The 17,047-nt window shown below is 53.1% G+C and overlaps 1 protein-coding gene across 2 annotated transcripts in view; it reads right to left on the bottom strand.

Annotated features, from left to right (window-relative positions):
* The window catches only part of LASP1 (LIM and SH3 protein 1), a 44,044-nt gene that overhangs the window by 22,464 nt on the left and 4,533 nt on the right, over positions 1 to 17,047 (bottom strand). For both annotated transcript variants that reach the window (XM_077164564.1, XM_077164565.1), the window contains exons 2-3: positions 14,126 to 14,220; positions 5,469 to 5,553 (exon numbers count right to left, since the gene is read on the bottom strand). In XM_077164564.1, coding sequence (XP_077020679.1) covers positions 5,469 to 5,553; positions 14,126 to 14,220 — 180 coding nt within the window. The remainder of the gene's footprint in view (positions 1 to 5,468; positions 5,554 to 14,125; positions 14,221 to 17,047) is intronic.

The raw sequence follows: 17,047 nt of genomic DNA on the forward strand, positions 1-17,047 counted from the left end.
CTTTGTTGATCCACTCTAAGAGGGAAGAGCATGGCTTAAAAAATATTTACAATACTGAATAAAAACAAATAATAGGAGGAACAAATGTTAAAATAAATTTAGTTTGGGGTGCACAGGTAGTTTAGTGGTTAGGATGACCGCCTTCCATGCAGGAGACCCGGGTTCAATTCCCAGACCATGTACCCAATAAAAAAAATAATAAATTTAGTTTGAAATGCTAGTGATAAATGAAAGTGAGGGGTAAGGGGTATGGTATGTATAATCTTTTTTTTCCTGTTATTGTTTTATTTCTTCTTCTGTTGTCTTTTTATTTCTTTTTCTGAATTGATGCAAATGTTCTAAGAAATATGAATATGCAACTATGTGATGATATTGAGAATTACTGAATATATATGTAGAACAGAATTATATGTTAAAGTTTTTGCTCGTTTGTTCTTAATTTTTTTAAATTAATAAATAAATTAAAAAATATATTTACAACATCAGATAGCTCCACCCCCTATCCCATAATACTGACAGCCCCTTCCAACATGAAAAAGTTAGAATGGGCATAGCCCAAATACCCTTAAAGAGTAGGAAAAGACCAAAGGTGGTGATGGAGCTATACAGAGAAGGTAGTGTTAACAAAAGGTATGATTGCTGAATCATTATATTGATATTTCTTTTAGTCTCCAGTATCTTAGAGCAGCTAGAAGTAAAAACTTAAAATTGTGGAATATAACAATTTCCAAATAGTGCCTACTATGTGCTGGGACCACATATCACATGACCCGCCCCTTCTAACAGAAAAGAAATCCGTTTTTAAACTAGACACACACAGATGTGGAAGAGAGCTAACCAAAAAAGCCAGGGCTGGAAGCAAAAGGTCGCTGTATCGGTTCCCAGACTTCATCAGTCCCAAGTCCCATTTCCTCTCCTTTCCAGAACAGCCGTAGCAAACATGCTTACCCTGGGCCAGGAGCTGTTCTAAGTGCTTAACATAGTCTAAAATCCTCACAACATCCTTTTGATTATTATCCCCATTTTATAGATGAAGGCTTAAAGCTCAGAAAGTTTAAATAACTTGCCCAAGGTCACACAGCTAGTGTTGGTTGAGCAGGATTCATATGCCACGGTCGTGCAGGTCACGGGATGGGGGTGTGTGGAGTGGGGTGGAGATGGAAACTCTGCCCCAGCGCGCAGCTCTCACCACACTTCCCGCTCCCGTTCCCCTCGGTGGCATTTCTCATACTGTGCTAGGACAGCACCATGCAGATGTGACAAATGAGGGACAAAATGAGACAGTCCCCTTGCACTTCTCCCTGGGCTGAGCGGGCCACAGCGACCCCTTCCTCAGTTTAGTCCCCTACCCCCAAGTTGCTGCCTCTAGTCAGCCTGGCGATGGGGTGGGGAGCTGCAAGCAAGGAATGGGATGGCTCGGGCCAAGTTGTCAGCTCCCTGCCAGACAGTATGGGCAGGACCACCCAGAGGGTCATTCCTGGGCAGCTCTGTGGTTACCTCCCCTACAGAGGAAGCTCTAGTGTCCCAGACACCCAAAGTGCCACTTTGGAGACCAATATAGAGACCGGAAGAGAAATAAGGTTGAAATAGCATAGGGAGCTTCCTAAGAGACAGAGAAGAGCTGAGACACACCAAGGTAGGCCCAGGAAAGGGGCTCTGGAAAGAGCCCTGCTGACACCCTGGTGGGATGGGGTGGGGCAGCAGAGACTTCCACTTCCCCTTCCGCCAGCCACAAACAGCAGCTCTAGGGCAGCCCTGCCCCCACAGCGGGCACAGGAACCAGAACTTGTCACCACCCCCAGCCAGGTCAGCCCCCATGCTCTAAGACACCAGGGCCTGCTGTCATCATTTTACAGGTGAGGAAAGAAATCTAAGGCCCACCCAACCAAAACCATCCCAGCCAATCCCACAGTACACCTAGGGTAAGATATGATTTTACAAAGGTTCCAAGCACTAGGGTAACTTTCCAGAAGCCAACAACCTCCAGGTGGGTCCCTGGACCAGATAAGCCCTGAAACCTAGAGGACTCAACTTCTTCAGAACATCTGATAGCTCCACCCCCTATCCCATAATACTGACAGCCCCTTCCAACATGAAAAAGTTAGAATGGGCATAGCCCAAATACCCTTAAAGAGTAGGAAAAGACCAAAGGTGGTGATGGAGCTATACAGAGAAGGTAGTGTTAACAAACAGGTATGATTGCTGAATCATTATATTGATATTTCTTTTAGTCTCCAGTATCTTAGAGCAGCTAGAAGTAAAAACTTAAAATTGTGGAATCGTAATCCATAACTCTGAAATCTGTTCTACAACTTAATTGTTGTGCTGTCCTTTAAAATTTATTGCTTTTTCATATATATGTTATTTTTCACAAAAAAGTCAATTGTGATGATAAAAAATATTTATTTCTTCTAGCCTCCAATGTTCTGGAGCAGCTAGAAGGAAAAGTCTGAGATGATGTTTTAGTAGCCCATGATAAACTCTGGGATCTGTCCTGTAACTACTTGTTGGAGAGTACTTTGAAAACTATTGCTTTTTGCTTTTTTTGCTTTGTATATGTTACATTTACAATAATGAGAGTGAAAAAAAAAATCTATGGCCCAAATAGGCTAGCGGCCAACCCCAGACCACATAGCTGGGAGGAGGTGGAAGGAAGGCAGAAGCAGACCTGCAAAGAAGCCAGGTCCTTTCCCCTTGACCTGCCCATGCCAACCCCAACCAGCCATCCGTCCCTACCAACTGTCCCCAGCCTCTGAGAACTTGGTAGATTAGAGCTGCGGGACCCTCATCACGATCACCAGGGAAGTATATCAAAATGCAGAGCCCTCAGTCTCACCCAGAGCTGCCAACTAAAAGCCCCTTGGGTGCGCCGATGAAATCTGCACCCTACCAAGCCCCCAAAAACCCACTGGTGAAGGTGCCTCCTACAGGCTGAGAATACAGGTCTGGATGGCACAACCAGCTGCAAATCTGTTAAGAACAAAACTGGGCTTGAAATATGCCTCTGGCCCCCTAAACCTAAGTCTTTCCATCTGCACAATGTGGATAATAAGAGTCCTCCCCTTGTATCAAGCAGCTGTGTGGACGCAGTGAGGTCAGGTGGAGGTGCAGCAGTGTCTGGCCCTCAGGGAGTACCTAGCGGAGTAGCTGCCATTCTCATGATCTCCCCAGACTGCCCAAGGGACAGGGCCTGGGAGCCCAGGAGCCGGAGAGGTGAGGAGCAGGCCAGGCCCCTGGGGAGAAAGGGGGGGGCCCAGGAGCCTTTGGACCCTGTGTGCAGGGCCCGCCTTCCCTGAAGAGGAACAGAAATGGCTCCTGCCAAGGGCATGCCCTGTCCGCCTGCTCCCTGCTCCTCATTCCTAGGCAGGAGCTGCTTCCCCACACAGAGCACACCCCCAGAGGATTGGGTTCCAGGGTTAAAAAGAGCTGCAGCCTTGCTTTTGTGAGACTAACAAAGGCTGGGGGTATTAAGATCTCTGCTGCCCGCGGGTTTGAATTTCTCCTCCCAAGAGCGCTGTGCACGTGTCTCTCGCTTGCCTGTGTGTGAGCACACACTCAGACACCTCTGGGCCTGGCCTTTATCCCTGCATCTGTTCCTCCCGGTCCCTCTGACATGGCTCCCAGCATGTGGGGTCCTGATGGCCCCTCTCAAGCTGTGGGGCGAGTACGGGCTGCCCCATGACACTCTGGCTGCCTGCCCTGTGAGCCCCCCTCTGCCTCTGGCCCCAGTGGGCTTCCCACAGGTGGGGAGTAAAGGAGGTGGTCGGGGCCTGGCTAGTTCTGACTATGCCAGAATAGTCCCTGTGCAGACCAGGCGCCAAGCCGCTGGCTGCCTCTGACCTCTGTCCCTGCCAGTAGGGCCACCAGCCCTCCTCCATCAGCAGAGACCCAGTAGGGTAGGGATGGGCTGGCTGATGTCAGCTGGGCTGCCTCTCCAGGAGAGGCCAACTCCCCTCACTTCCCCCACACTGGAACACTCCAGAGACTGACCCTCAGGCTCCACCCGAGTGGTGCATGGTCAAGGTCACCAAGCTTGGAGGGAAAAGACCAGAGCCCAAATCCTCACACTAGCACTTCCATGCATATCAACGAGCAAAGCTTGGTGCCTCGCTCAGCCTCGATTCCCTCATGTGTAAAATGGGGCTAAGAGAACTTCTATTTCCCGCAGGATAGGGTCAAGGATAAATGAGGTAAGGGAGTAAAAGCACCTGCTAAGCTACAAAGGCTCTCACCAGCATAAGGGACTATCGTGCTTATTATTAAGGTAGAGACAGTTCTCCTTGCAGGGTAGAAACCAGAAAAGAGCACGAGTTTCAGGAGAAGCTGCAGTCAATGTCAGCTCTGCCACCGGCATCTGTTTGCTCATCCATAAAGCGAGGATGATCCCAGGCTGTCATGAGGGATAAATGAGCTGCTATGTGCAGAGTAGTAGGCTCGCAGTATGTTAGCTGTTAATGTCATTACCTGTGCTTCTCCCTCCCTGTATGATCTCTGAAAGCCCCTTAACGCCTGTGAGCCTTGGTCTCTGCATCTGTGCAATGGGGTAACAGTACCTCTCTCGCAGGGTTACCATGAGGATTAACCAAGAGAATGCAAGCCAGGCCCCCTACAGCACAGAGGGCTCTCCACAGTGCAACCAGCTGAGAGACAAGGATGCAAAGAGGTCACATAAAGATCAGCTAGCAGGAGCCCCAGGGATCTGGAGGGATCACTCTCCTGTGGTCTAATGGATCCCTGGCAACATTTTCCTGGCCCTGGGAGCCCACCACTTGGCTAAGTTCCCCAGGGCCCAGCCCACTGCACCTCTCAGCCTAGCTTTCAGGCAGGGGCTGGCCTCAAGGCTGCTGGACCCTATGCTTGTTCCTTAGTGTCCCCTAAAGACCGAGTTCTGCCTGGGGCCAGAACCCTGCCTCCTCCCCTACTACAGGACAGGCACCTCTCCCAGCTCAGCTGGGGCTCACGAAAATCAGGCCCAAAGAGACAAAGGCAGTCAGCCTGTGGCGAGGTCCCCATCTGCCGTGCCCCGGGGATGGAGGGCATTGGGGGACATGGCTAAGAGAGGATCGGGTCAGCTGTGTAACCTCAGATGGCATGAGGGTGGAGAGGGAAGTTTTCTGGTCTCTTCTACGCCCATTCCGTATGGGTGATTGTGAGTGGGGAGGATGAGGAAGGAACTGCTTCCTGGAGGACATACACTTTCGGGGGGCCACCTCAATTCTTCTGGAGCAGAAAGAATGAAAGACACCCCCAGCTCCCCAAGTCCTCCCCACAACAGAGCGACTTTGTGCGACATGCCAGCCCTAACTCCTTTGATAAGGTGAGGAAATATGGAGCAACTGGGAGCAGGGGCAGGGTAGGGGGACAAGCCCAGAACTAGGATTTCCGCAGCTACAAGGGGAAAAGGCCCTTGCCAAATCTGGGGGTTACAACAGCCACCACGGGGCCACAGTGCCGCCCCACCCCCTCACCTGACTCTGGAGCTCGCTCTGTTGCTTGAGGCGGAGGTTTTCCGGGGTATCAGCCACCATGGTGAAGGACTGCTTAGGGTAGTGTCTGCAGGACAGAAAAAGACAGAGTGGGGTCACTCAGGGGAAGGGGCAGGAACTGCTAGGCTTCTCTCAGGCCCCTGGCTCTCCCCTGGAAACTTCCTCTTCCCCTTGGGCAGCACCCCCACCCTCCTGTGACAGGACCATAGCCAAGGAGATGGAAACACAGCTCAGCCTCAGTCTGGCCTGGCTGAACTGGGGTCTGAGGCCTAAGGGGCCAGCTGACCACAGAACACTGTCCTGAACCAATGGGAGGGCATCGGGAACCTCTCTGAGGGTTTCTAATTACCCTTGTGGGGATAATTCGTGCCTTAGAGTCTATCTCACCGGGAGGGAGAACAGGCTGAGCCACCTAGGGGGGCCCAGCCAGATTGGAGAGAAGATGGGCATGGTAACAGGACAAAGCTTCAGCCAAGATAAGAAATAGAGACCACTAAGCAGAGGAGGGGCAAGAGGGACAAGGAGTCAGAAATCAAGGGGAAAGGAACACAGATACCTCGGAGGGCTTCCTGGAGGAAGAGGTAAGTGATTTGATTGACCTCCTTCCAGAAACAATTACTGGAAACTCTTATCTTTTCCCTCCTTCTCTGTCTTCAGGTTGAAGTTCCCCCAACTTATTACCCTTAGATCCCAGTGGGGATGTATGGACACCTGGGTCCACCAACATAGGTGCTGAGACAGACAAGGGGCCACCAGCCCAGCTAGTAACCTGCTGGAACCCCACCCCCATAGCCTTAGGCAGGGTGAAGAGACCATTGCCTCCCAGAATTAACTGGCCTGAAGCTGGGTCCAGAGCATAGCTGCTCCATGTCTCTTCCATGGGCCAGCTCATGCCTGGCCCATTGTTGATCATCCCAGGTGGGTGGGTCTCTGCCAATGGCCCTCCCCACTCTTTATCCCTGGGGAACAGGGAAGCATGGGTCATGATGAGGACACCCAGCAAACCTCCTACGGAGAGATAACACATCCACATACCAGCACATCCATGCCAATATGCTGGTATGTGAGCAGCTGGGGGGCCCATAGGAGCCCCAACCATCTCAGGAACTGGTGGGAGCTCTCTGAGCAGGAACTTGGGGTCTGGCCATTTCTAGTGCAGAGGGACCACACCCCACCACAGTTGTGCCATCTGCAGATCACCAACTCACAGGCTGCCCCAGGAAAGCGATGGATTGCCTCCTGGGACCTATTTCAAGGTATGCCCCACCCTATTGGCTGGCATGCCCGAGAGCCGAATGTGAGCAGTGCACCTGCCCTGGGCTCTCACCCACACTCTCCAGCCGCCTGATGATCCTGAGCCACAGCTACTTGCATTTACATATGCCATCCATGTGGGCCCCTGCTGGGGAAGAGCAGGACTTGGGTTTGGAGAACTAAACCAAGAAGAGTGTGGCTAGAAAGGGCGCAACGCAGTGCCTTAGGCACTCTTAGCTGTATACCCCTCCCTAGAGTCCCCACTGCCCCTCCTGGATCCTGGCCTCCCAGGTCAGCCCAGGCATGCAGCTTCCCCAGCAGTGGGAGGAGAAAACGGAAAAGCAAACACAGGTGCCTGCAGCTGGCAACAGAACTGGCCTGGGGATGAAGGTGGGGCTAAGGCTGTGGGTTCAGTCCCCAGGCTTGGTCCTGTGCCACACAGCCAGGACCACCCACTGTGGAAGAGCTCCAGGCAAAGTAAAGATCAAGTGGAGTCTGTTCTTGGGGAAGAGCAGAAGGACGGGAAATAAGATCTCCAGCAGAACTGGCTGGCCCTGGGGTTCTAAGGAGGGAATGCTCCTGATATGACCCTCTCCCCAAATCTGAGTCATTCTGAAAGTGTCTTGGGGTAGGAGGTGAGGAGAAGAGTACTATGAATAGAAATGCACATGCCAGAAGAGGGTCCTGAAACAGGGGGATGGAGGAGAGGACTCTAGGACAATGTGGGCAGAAATTGAAGGGTCGATTCTGAGAAGACAGAGCTGCTTAGGAAGCGTGGAGGCAGGCTGGTGAGCAGGGGCAGGGTGGCGGGGAGCTTGGCGAGCAGGGCAAGGACGTCTCTAGGGCCAGTCTGCAAACCTAGGGCCTCCTGTGTGCCAGAACATGCAGAGTTAAAATGGAATGCCAGCTCCAGCGCCCAAGGACAGCCAGCCAGGCACCGGACAAGCCCCACCCACTCCCACTCCCTCTCCGCAGCTCCGCAGCTCCTACACACATTGCATTCTTCCTCACTTGTGATGAATATACAGATATACCCTCTGCCTCAAGTCCAGAAGCCCCACTGTGTGTTACAGGCAACACTCACATACCTCCCACAACCTCTGCTGTGCTCCTGACTCCTTTACCTGTCCCCCCGACCTCAGACCTGAAGGGTCTTTTAAATGGGTCCCAGGAGATCCTCCAGTGTGCCGTAAGGGCTTCTGGATAGGGTTGGTGGGTGCTGCGTCCAACTAAGGAAACCACTCCGACCCCCCAGATCTTCAACCTCAGAGCAGGAACATTAATTCCATCAGTGGTGACGGTGGGGGGATGGGGACAGCCCAGTTGTCTCAGCTTAACCCAGGGTAGGGATTTTAATCTTGCATCAGATTAACTAGATTAAAGAGAAGCTCCAGGAAAGCCTCCAAAATCCTATCCCCCACCCCTAGGCCCCAACCCCAGGCCAAAGAAAGGAAGTTAAACATGCAACAACATCCATATTTCTCCTGCGAGGTCAACCCTGTCCCCCACCCCACCCCCAGCCCCCAGCCCTAGCGAGACAACCCTGACTTTCCCTTTCCCTGCTCACTGCGCTTCAGGTTCCCATGGCAACCTTGTCCTCAGCTCCAGGCAGGAGAGCAGCGCGGCGGCGCAGACGGAGAGAGGGAGACTGTGTCTATGGGGGTGGGGAGGAGACACGGACAGCAAGAACGCGCTCAACTGCAGGGGAGTCCATGAGGGTTAAAACTGGAGATTGTCGCAGGAGCCTCTTGGACAACGTGGGTGAGGAAGATGGGTGCCCAGACAGGTCTTCAGAGGGAAGGCCATCATCAGTGCTGACCCCTCCCCCCACCAACAGGACAGGCTTCGAAGAGGGCTCCTTCGGGGATTTGACCTCCTTCCAGAAACATTTGCTGGAAACTCTTATCTTCTCCCTCCCTCTCGGTCCTCAGGTTGAAGCTCACCCAACCTATTACCCTCAGATCCCAATGGGGATGTATGGACACCTGGGTCTGCCAGGTGTCTGCCAATGTGGGTGCTGAGACAGATGAGCGGCCACCAGCCCAGATAGAGACCCCACTGGAACCCCATCCCCACAGCCTGGGGCAGGGTGAGGAGACCAGCGCGTCCCAGACCTGGCCTGAAGCTGGGTCCAGAGCATGGCTGTTTTGTCTCTTCCACGGGCTGGCTCATGCCTGGCCCATTGCTGACCATTCCAGGTGGGTGGGCCTCGGCCAATGGCCCTCCCCACTCTTTCTCCCTGGGGAAGAGGGACACATGGAAGAGAGTCCACAGGGGCAAGACTGGGGGCAAGAGAGAGAGGGACAGGCATGGGGACAACACCAGGAAAAAGCTTCTCCAGGTGAGGACGAAAAGGAACAAGAACAGGAAGGGGCAGGGTGAGAAGGCAACTGTTGACAGCAGCCTGGACCTCCAGGAGAATCTAAAGCATACAGAGTAACTTCTTGATATATGGTGTTCCATGCACAATCTCTTGAAGCCTGCCACACAGCTTTGGGCTAGAAAAGGTAGGCATTACTGTTGTGCCCATTTTACAGAGGAGGAAAGTGAGGTTCAGTGTCAGGGACAGAGACCTTGCCCAGCACACTCTCACAGCTGCCCAGGAGCCAAGGGCAGGCAGACATCTTTCTATCAGGTGGACCCTAGCCTACCTCCAGGTCTCAGAGCTCTGGCAGGGTAGGGGGAGAGCAAGGTACTTCATTCTTCAGCCCAATCGCCGTTTCCAGGTTTGCCCAAAATGAGACCTTCTGGGTTCCCTCAGGAACTTAGAAGTTTTGAAGCTTAGAAGTTTTCAAAAGCAGATGTCTCAAGAGGTCAGACAACGACCTGTGGGGATGCAGGAGAGGGGGCTTTCCCCAGGAGCGGGTTATGTCCATGGTCCTTATAGATATCTTCCTGTTTGGAGGGAACATGAGAAGCCGAAAGGCCTCGGCTGGTGGGCGGCAGGGACAGCTTGCCGGGCACCAGCCCCACTCACCAGTCCTGCTCCATCGCAAAGGCACAACGCCAACAGCACAGGGACATTGGAAAGCTCAGCCCTCCTTTCTACACACAGCCTCACCCTTTCCAACAGGCTCAGATAGACCCCTTCAAAAACCTCAGTATTTTGTTCCAGGAGGAACAAAAATACATCAATGAAAGCAACAAGGAGTCTTTGGTTTTACCAAAAAGGGGAAAAAAAAAAATCAGCCCCTACATCCTGCCTCTGGAAGGAACTGCAGATTCCAAAAGCCCCTGCTGGGAACATTGCCCAGGGGCGGGGAAACTCCCTTCTAACCCAGTTTCTCACCCATCCCCAGGCCTAAGGGGCTGAAGCGGTGGGGATAGACAGCAAAAAGGAGGCATTGTTTGACCAGAGAAAAAGAATGAGCAGCCAAAAAGATCAAGGCTAGACATGAGGAAGAACTTACCAGTACTTAGGGTTTAAGAGACAAAATGAAAAAGAGAACAGAAGACGTGCTTGCCCCTGATGGCAATATAGAAAGATAAATGATTGTGTCAAATTAGGTTAAGGCAGTGAAGATCTGGGCCTCAGTTTTCTCATCTGTAAAATGGAAGTGTCAGAAGACAAGGTGATCCCTGAGGCTCCTTCAGGCCCTGCCTTCCCTGAGAGTAAGGATTTGGAGGGAGAGTGATGTGGGGGGTACATCCGGTCACTTCAGTTGCCCCTTTGAGCTTGCCCCCCACCCCCACACCACCAAAGTACACCACACACACCCCGTCCCTTTCTTGGTGCCAGCTCCAGCTAGAGGCAGAGATTTCTCGGGAAGCCCTAGACCAGTCTTGGATTTGTCCTCCACTGCCCCACCTCCTATAGCAGAGGGATTAGACACAGTTTCCTGGAATCCAGGGACACTTGAGCACCCAGCCCCACCCAGCACAAACCCCACCCTGGGAGAAAGGCAGGGCCACAGTCCTTTGCTTTTTAACAGGAACATCTCCACCCTCTTTGGCCCTTCACCCCACAGCTCAGGGAAACTGAAGGATGAACCCGGAAATCTGCACTCAATGAAGAGAGAAAGGGCGCAATGGGTCATCTCTTTCCTCCCAGCTCATGCCCACCCCTGACTTGACACCCTAAAAGCTGCCAACTCCACCTCTTGTCCACAGTTCCCACTGATTCAAGGTTCCCAAAGAGGAGCAAAACGGCACATTTCTCTCCGTCTCCGCCTTGAATCTGATGACCAAGCTTCTGGATCATTTGAAAGAAGCAGGTTTGTACCAAGAATAACGTAGGGACCTCTGCTCCCCACCCACCCACCCACCCCCACACACACTTCAGAGAATCCAGTTTACAAAACAAACAATTAAGGGCATAATTCTCTAACAAACAGAGCTACCTCACCCCACTCACCTAGGAGCTGCAAGAAAGAATTTCATTAATAGTGATTCTTCCACAGCTAGCTAGTATGCAAAAGCAGCCCACCCCCACCCTGCCTCAGCGCTGTGCCTGGGTGGCCGGGGCCCAGCGGCGTGAACACAAACACAGCCCATTCAGTAGGTTCCTACAGGTTTTCCCTAGCCCAGGCCCAGCCTAGAGGTGCATATTAGGCACATGTGTTAGCACACGTACGTACGTGGGGGCACTGACTGCCACCAGACAGGCCTGCTTCAAGCTCTGGCCTGTATTCTCTCCCCTGCTTCATTCCAGAACAAATCGGATGCAAAGAGAGAAAGAGAAGAGTCCTTTTCACTGCTTGCAGTTGCTTTCTAAAACTTAAAGCCCAGTGCTGAGAAGCCAAAGGGAAAAGAAATTCTTCTCTGTTGTCCTTCCACTTACAGGATCCTGGCTCTTCCCTGAGCTCAGGGACTGGCCAGAGATAGGCAGAACATAGATGTTTCCTGCACATCAAACTCACACACTCACCCCCTGGATGGTCCCCAACTCCCTGTCCCTTTGGGTCCTGCACTGGGCTAAGGCCAGCCTGAAGCAGGCAGTGCTGCAGAGAAGGGAGCCAGGCCTGTGGTCCACAAGACAAGGTCGGGACAGAATCAAGGGGAAGAATGCAGGAACCTGGATATCAGTGAGGGATGGGGCTGGAGGCAGGAAGAAAACAGAAGGGAATGAGAATAAATACTTGACACAGTGCCTGGCACATAGTAGGTGCTCAATAAATGCTCTTTGGCCTAGGGCCCAGTGTCCCTGGATGGGAATTTCAATCCCCATCTTATAACTAGAGAAACCAAGGCTCAGATAGGTCCCCAGGGAACCCTTGCAGCCAGGGTCTGCATCTGGCTTATCTTGGGATCCCCTGTCTGGCTTGCTGGCAGACAAGTGCTTAGCAGATGCCGGCTGAGGAAGTGCAAGTGCCTTGGGCAACATGCTATTACAGCTAGAGTGTAACACTGCTGGGTCACGAATCCCCAGGGCCCCTTATCCAGGGTCCTTCCCAGGTAAAACATCCAAGCTGGGCCAACTATCAACTAGGTGTAGCAGAGGAAAGAGCTGTAAAGGCTGGAGGGGAAGAGGGGAGGGGAAACCTACTTCTTTGGCTTGGGGCTAAGAGAGGGACAAAGGAACTTCAGCCTGAGCAGGTTAAACAGCAGGGGTGCTTCATCTTCTGCCTCTCTCAGGCTCACCCCAGCGCCTGCAGGAGCCCCCACCTTCACTTGTCAAAGCCTCCCCAGGAGAGGGTAAGAAAAGTAAGCTGGGACTCTGGCACTAAGCTACGAAAATGCAGAGAAAACAAGGACAAGCCTCTGATTTATTTCTCTAACTCCCAATGCTCACTGAATTCTAGGCTACTGGCATCTTTAGAAAGAGACATGAGGAAGCATCGACTCCCTGCCACCCACAAAGCTCCAGAGCACAGCAGACTTCTTTCTGGGGGGATAGAGGCTCAGAGGCTGCCTCCAGAGGAGCTTCAGTCCCCAGAATACAGCCTTAAGTGGTCCAGCAATCAAGGGGTTAACTGCCCCAGCTTCTCTGAACCCCACCCCACTCCTCAACCCCGGAGGGAGCAGCCTAGAATCAGGCTTGTGTGAGCCCTTAAGAATTCAAAGAATGTCCCATTTCCCTTGGGGGGTGGGAGGGGCTGGTAAGGGGAAGAGGAACAGTAGAAGCTAAGAGAAAAGTAGGGGTAGCTGGGACAGAAATGACCCTTCCTCCAGCAGTGACAACCTTTCCAGTGTCCCAGCCCCTTCCAGAATGGATCACGTTCCTGTTGTTTCTTGAGCTTGAGACTTGATCATAGATCTGTTTTCCCAGCACCTGGCAGGGTCGGACATAGAGCAGCAGGCAGGCAGCAAGTGTGTGACTGAGTGATCAAAGCTCCAAGGAGAGGAGGCATCAGTAATAGCAGGGGAGTAGATGGTGGGATAAGGAAGAGAGAGCTGTTAAAAGGGGCATGTGTCCCCAACTCTTGGTAGGCAAATCCCAAACTTCCTCTCCTGGGTGTGGACTTTAGCGGCAATGAGGCTCTTGGCTAAGAATTTAGAAAAAAACAAAACAAAACAAACAAAGAAAAACCCTGGACTCCTATCAGATCCTGAATATGAATACTCAACTGGCCACCTACAAGTGACTCGGCCTTCTGGGGCCTCAGCTGGCAGAGCGGATCACAGCACCCACCTTGCAGGGTGGCCATGAGGCTCCAAGTGTGCCACACAGTGGCACAGAGTCTACACGGGCCACGCACGGGGTCAATATGAAGAGGGAAGGTGTGCACTCCACAACTGGAAGGAAGGACTTGGCATGGAAGGGAATGGGACATCCCTGAGATGGGGGATGTCCCTCTGAGATGGGAGACCCCACCTCTCTCAATGCAGAAGGAAGACAGCCTAAGTCAGTTCCACCAAAAAAAAAAAAAAAAACAGCAAAACCAAACCAAACCAGAAGCATGGTTTCCATGGCATTTCTTCACCAGACAGGGAGACCTGCCCCCCCCCCCCCCCCTACATCACATGCTTCATGCCACACCCCCTTCTTAATACACAAATACAGGAGGGGCTGGAGCCAAGGTCTCAGAGAAGGAGGGAGCCCCTAAGCAGTGCCCAGCCACTCTGATATGGTGGAGAGGGAAGGAGACAGCCATTTGCTGGGACGAGGAGAGAAGTGAGAGACAGGCCCTCCCACCACAAGCACAACTGATGGGAACGACAGCGGGGCGGATCAGTCACTTATCCTACGGAGACCAAGATGGCCCGGATCCCTGTCCCACAGCAGGACGTGGTGGGAAGAATGGGCTTTACCAGAGACTGCGGCTGAACTCGCCACCCAGCAGCAGTGTGATCTTGGGAAAGTCCCTTCCCTTCAGTGAGGACTAAATGTGATCAACATTTAGCAAGGAGGGGGTGGAAGCCCTGGGCAACCTCGTGGCTATCAGAAGAGGAGGAAGCCCTCAGGGAGGGGGCCCAGGTGCTGGCCCAGCCGGGGCAGGACTCACGCATTGCAGTAGGGCTTCTTCTCGTAGCCCTTGTAGTTCTTCATGTTGAGTGTCATCTTGCAGGTCTCACAGTGGAAGCATGCTTTATGCCAGAACTGGGGACAGAAGCAGAGGGAGGACAAGGGTCAGACACTGGGACTCCGGCAAGGGGAGGGGGTGGGGCTGAGAACCAGGGCTCAGGCCCTAGGAGGGGGGCATTTGCAAGGGCTCCATCCTGGGGTCTGGCCCAGCCCAAGCTGGTGGGGAAAACATCAAATTACCCCGGGCGGCTAGGGACATCTCAGGTCACACAGGCTCTGGCAGCTGATGACATTCCCCTCCCCTTCTTGGTCCCTCTACCAGTCAGCCATTTGAGCTGTCAGGAGAGGAGAGGGGCAGACATGAAGGGTGAGTAGGGAAAATACCAATTAAAGTGGTGGCAAGCAGCCCCCGAAGGTCAGCTCCACCTCCCCCAGACCATTCCTCAGGCCCCAGAGCTGAGAGGCCTAATTGCTTATGCAAAGCTGCACTGGGGTTGCTAAGAAGCAGCTGCTGAACGTGAACGGGCAGCTCCTCTAGCTTTGACAAGGCCCAGAGAAAAGGAAGAGGGCCCAGCTCCACACACCCAGGCCAGGAGCCCAGGCACTCCCAGTTCTCAACCCAAGGCCCTGAAAGCCCAGGTAATGCTACGGCTGTGGGACCCCGGCCAGAGGAGGGGAGCGGACGCCTTAGGCTCTAGCAACCCACACTCTTTCTGCCCTTCCCTCATCCTTCTCCCTCCCCTGAGCAGGATAACTGGTAGGAGAGCACCCAGCAGCCCTGCGCCCAGGAAAGCTGAGCCTTGAAATCAGACCCCCAGGGTAGACATCTAAAGTCCACCGTGAACAGCTGGGAAGGGTCCTGCACCTGTGAGCCTGTTTGCTGAGCCTGGTTTGCATCTGCAGAATGGATATAATGATTCCTAACCCTTCTGGGACTGCTGGGAGGATTAAAGGAGAAATCAGCTGCAAAGCCCTCAGCACAATGCCTGGCACCTCTAACGTTAGGAATTGGGCACAGCAGGTAAGAACTTCACACAAGGGGGCTCACTGCAGGTTTGTATGTGTGTTAGGGTACAGCTGGGGATCAACAGCTACAATGCATACTTGTGAGACTGAGTTCGAGTCTTCCTGAGGGGAAGACTCCAGCAGAGCTCAGGGACCTGGAGCCGGGACTCAGGACCAGCCCAGTGTAGCTAAAGGAGGGGAATGGAGCAGAAGGCCATGAGGGAAGGAGGAATGATGCAAGAGAAGTGACCCTATCCCTGAGAAATATTGCTGCTCAGGCAAACTATGCAAATGAGATACAAATCCCCCGCTGGTACTCCAGGATAAGGCCCTCCAGGATAAGGCCCGGGATCAGTTATCAACCTGGGACCTGTCCCCACCCCATTTTCCAACAGCCAGGGGGACACTCCTGCATAATACACCCTCCCCTGTTCCCCAAAGAAGGATGCCAGGAACCAGGAACAGTCCCAGGGAGACTTTCGAAGGTGCCCAGCCACATGGGTCATCCGTCAAGGAATTTCCATCAAGGCAGTGCTTTTCAAAATGTATTGCTCAAACTAGAAGTTACTTCTGGGACAAGATGGAGGAGGGGCAGAGAAAAGACTGCTGAGAGGTTGGGATAACCCACCCCAGCCTCACCCCGGCCAATTTCAACCAGAGAGCACAGGGAAATTGCCTTCTATCAGGATATTTTTCCTCTCAAGGACAACCAAAGGAATCTCTTAGGGCGGAATATTAAACATTGATAGGAGAGCCACTCTTTTGGGAAGAAGTCTGGAAGCAAAGAAATGGCTGGTCTACACTTGGTCCTGCTGAAGTGCTCACAGCCCCCCACCCCAACCAGGGCTTCCCAGGCTCATCCCAGAGCCCCCGCCACAACCTCCATCACCCAGCAAGTGACTTCTCCAGATTTTTCTTGGTACATATCCTAACATGCGCACACATACACACACACACACACACACACACACACACACACACACAAACACACGCTGAAAAACTAAAACACAGTAGCTCCTGCCCCATAGGCCCCTGAAGGGACCACCCTTCTCACTCCCCCAAGAACTGACAGACACTGGCAGAGTGTCCCAGCTCTGTCACCACCCAGTCTGCTGGCCCCCGTCCGCTTAGCCGCATACGCCCTGCCTGGGCCCCTGCCTCCCCACACCCCCGCAGGGGCCTGCCAGGAAAAACATTCTCCGGAATCCAGACCATGACCCACTTTCACACATACATATGCGGGAATACACGCTGTCCTCAGACCGGGGACCTCCAAAGGCTGCCTCCTGATCGAAGCAACGGGAGTGAGACCAACACTCCCTGCCCCAGCAGATGGCCGAGCCCCAGCGCACAGCACACTGACCAGGCTCGGGGCAGGGGTCTTCCCCAAGACCCCTCCAGGCTGCCATTTGGAGGAAAGGGAGCCTTTTTGCAAGCCGGTGGTGGCTACCTGGGTCAGCAGCTAGGTTACCCTCAGCTAGACATGCTGGAAGCTGGGGAGTGGGGTGGTCACCTGCACCCCTACAAGTGGAAGAGAATAACGAAAGCTCAGTGCCTTCAGGCTACTGAAGCAGTGTGCAGAGGAGCTGGGAGAAGTAACCAGAGGACACCCGCTCCAGGCCTAGCGTAACACCCAGCCCTCGAGCTGCTTCATGTCACCTCTCTCCCCTCTCTTGAAGGTCCTGAGGCTAAGGAAAAGCCAGCAGCTTCTGCCACTGTACCCTTTGTAGTGTAGCAAAGCTGTGAGGACTTAAGGCAGAATATAGTGAGCCACTCAAGAGTCCCTGTGGGACCCCAAGATGAAAGAGATCCCAGCTCTGTCTCAAAAACAATGGGACCTGGCGAAGGTCACTGTCAGGGAAGTAAGTCAATATAATCCCACAGTGACCCTCTGTCT

Source organism: Tamandua tetradactyla, chromosome 6 (genome assembly GCF_023851605.1).
Source record: "Tamandua tetradactyla isolate mTamTet1 chromosome 6, mTamTet1.pri, whole genome shotgun sequence".
Lineage (NCBI taxonomy): Eukaryota > Metazoa > Chordata > Mammalia > Pilosa > Myrmecophagidae > Tamandua > Tamandua tetradactyla.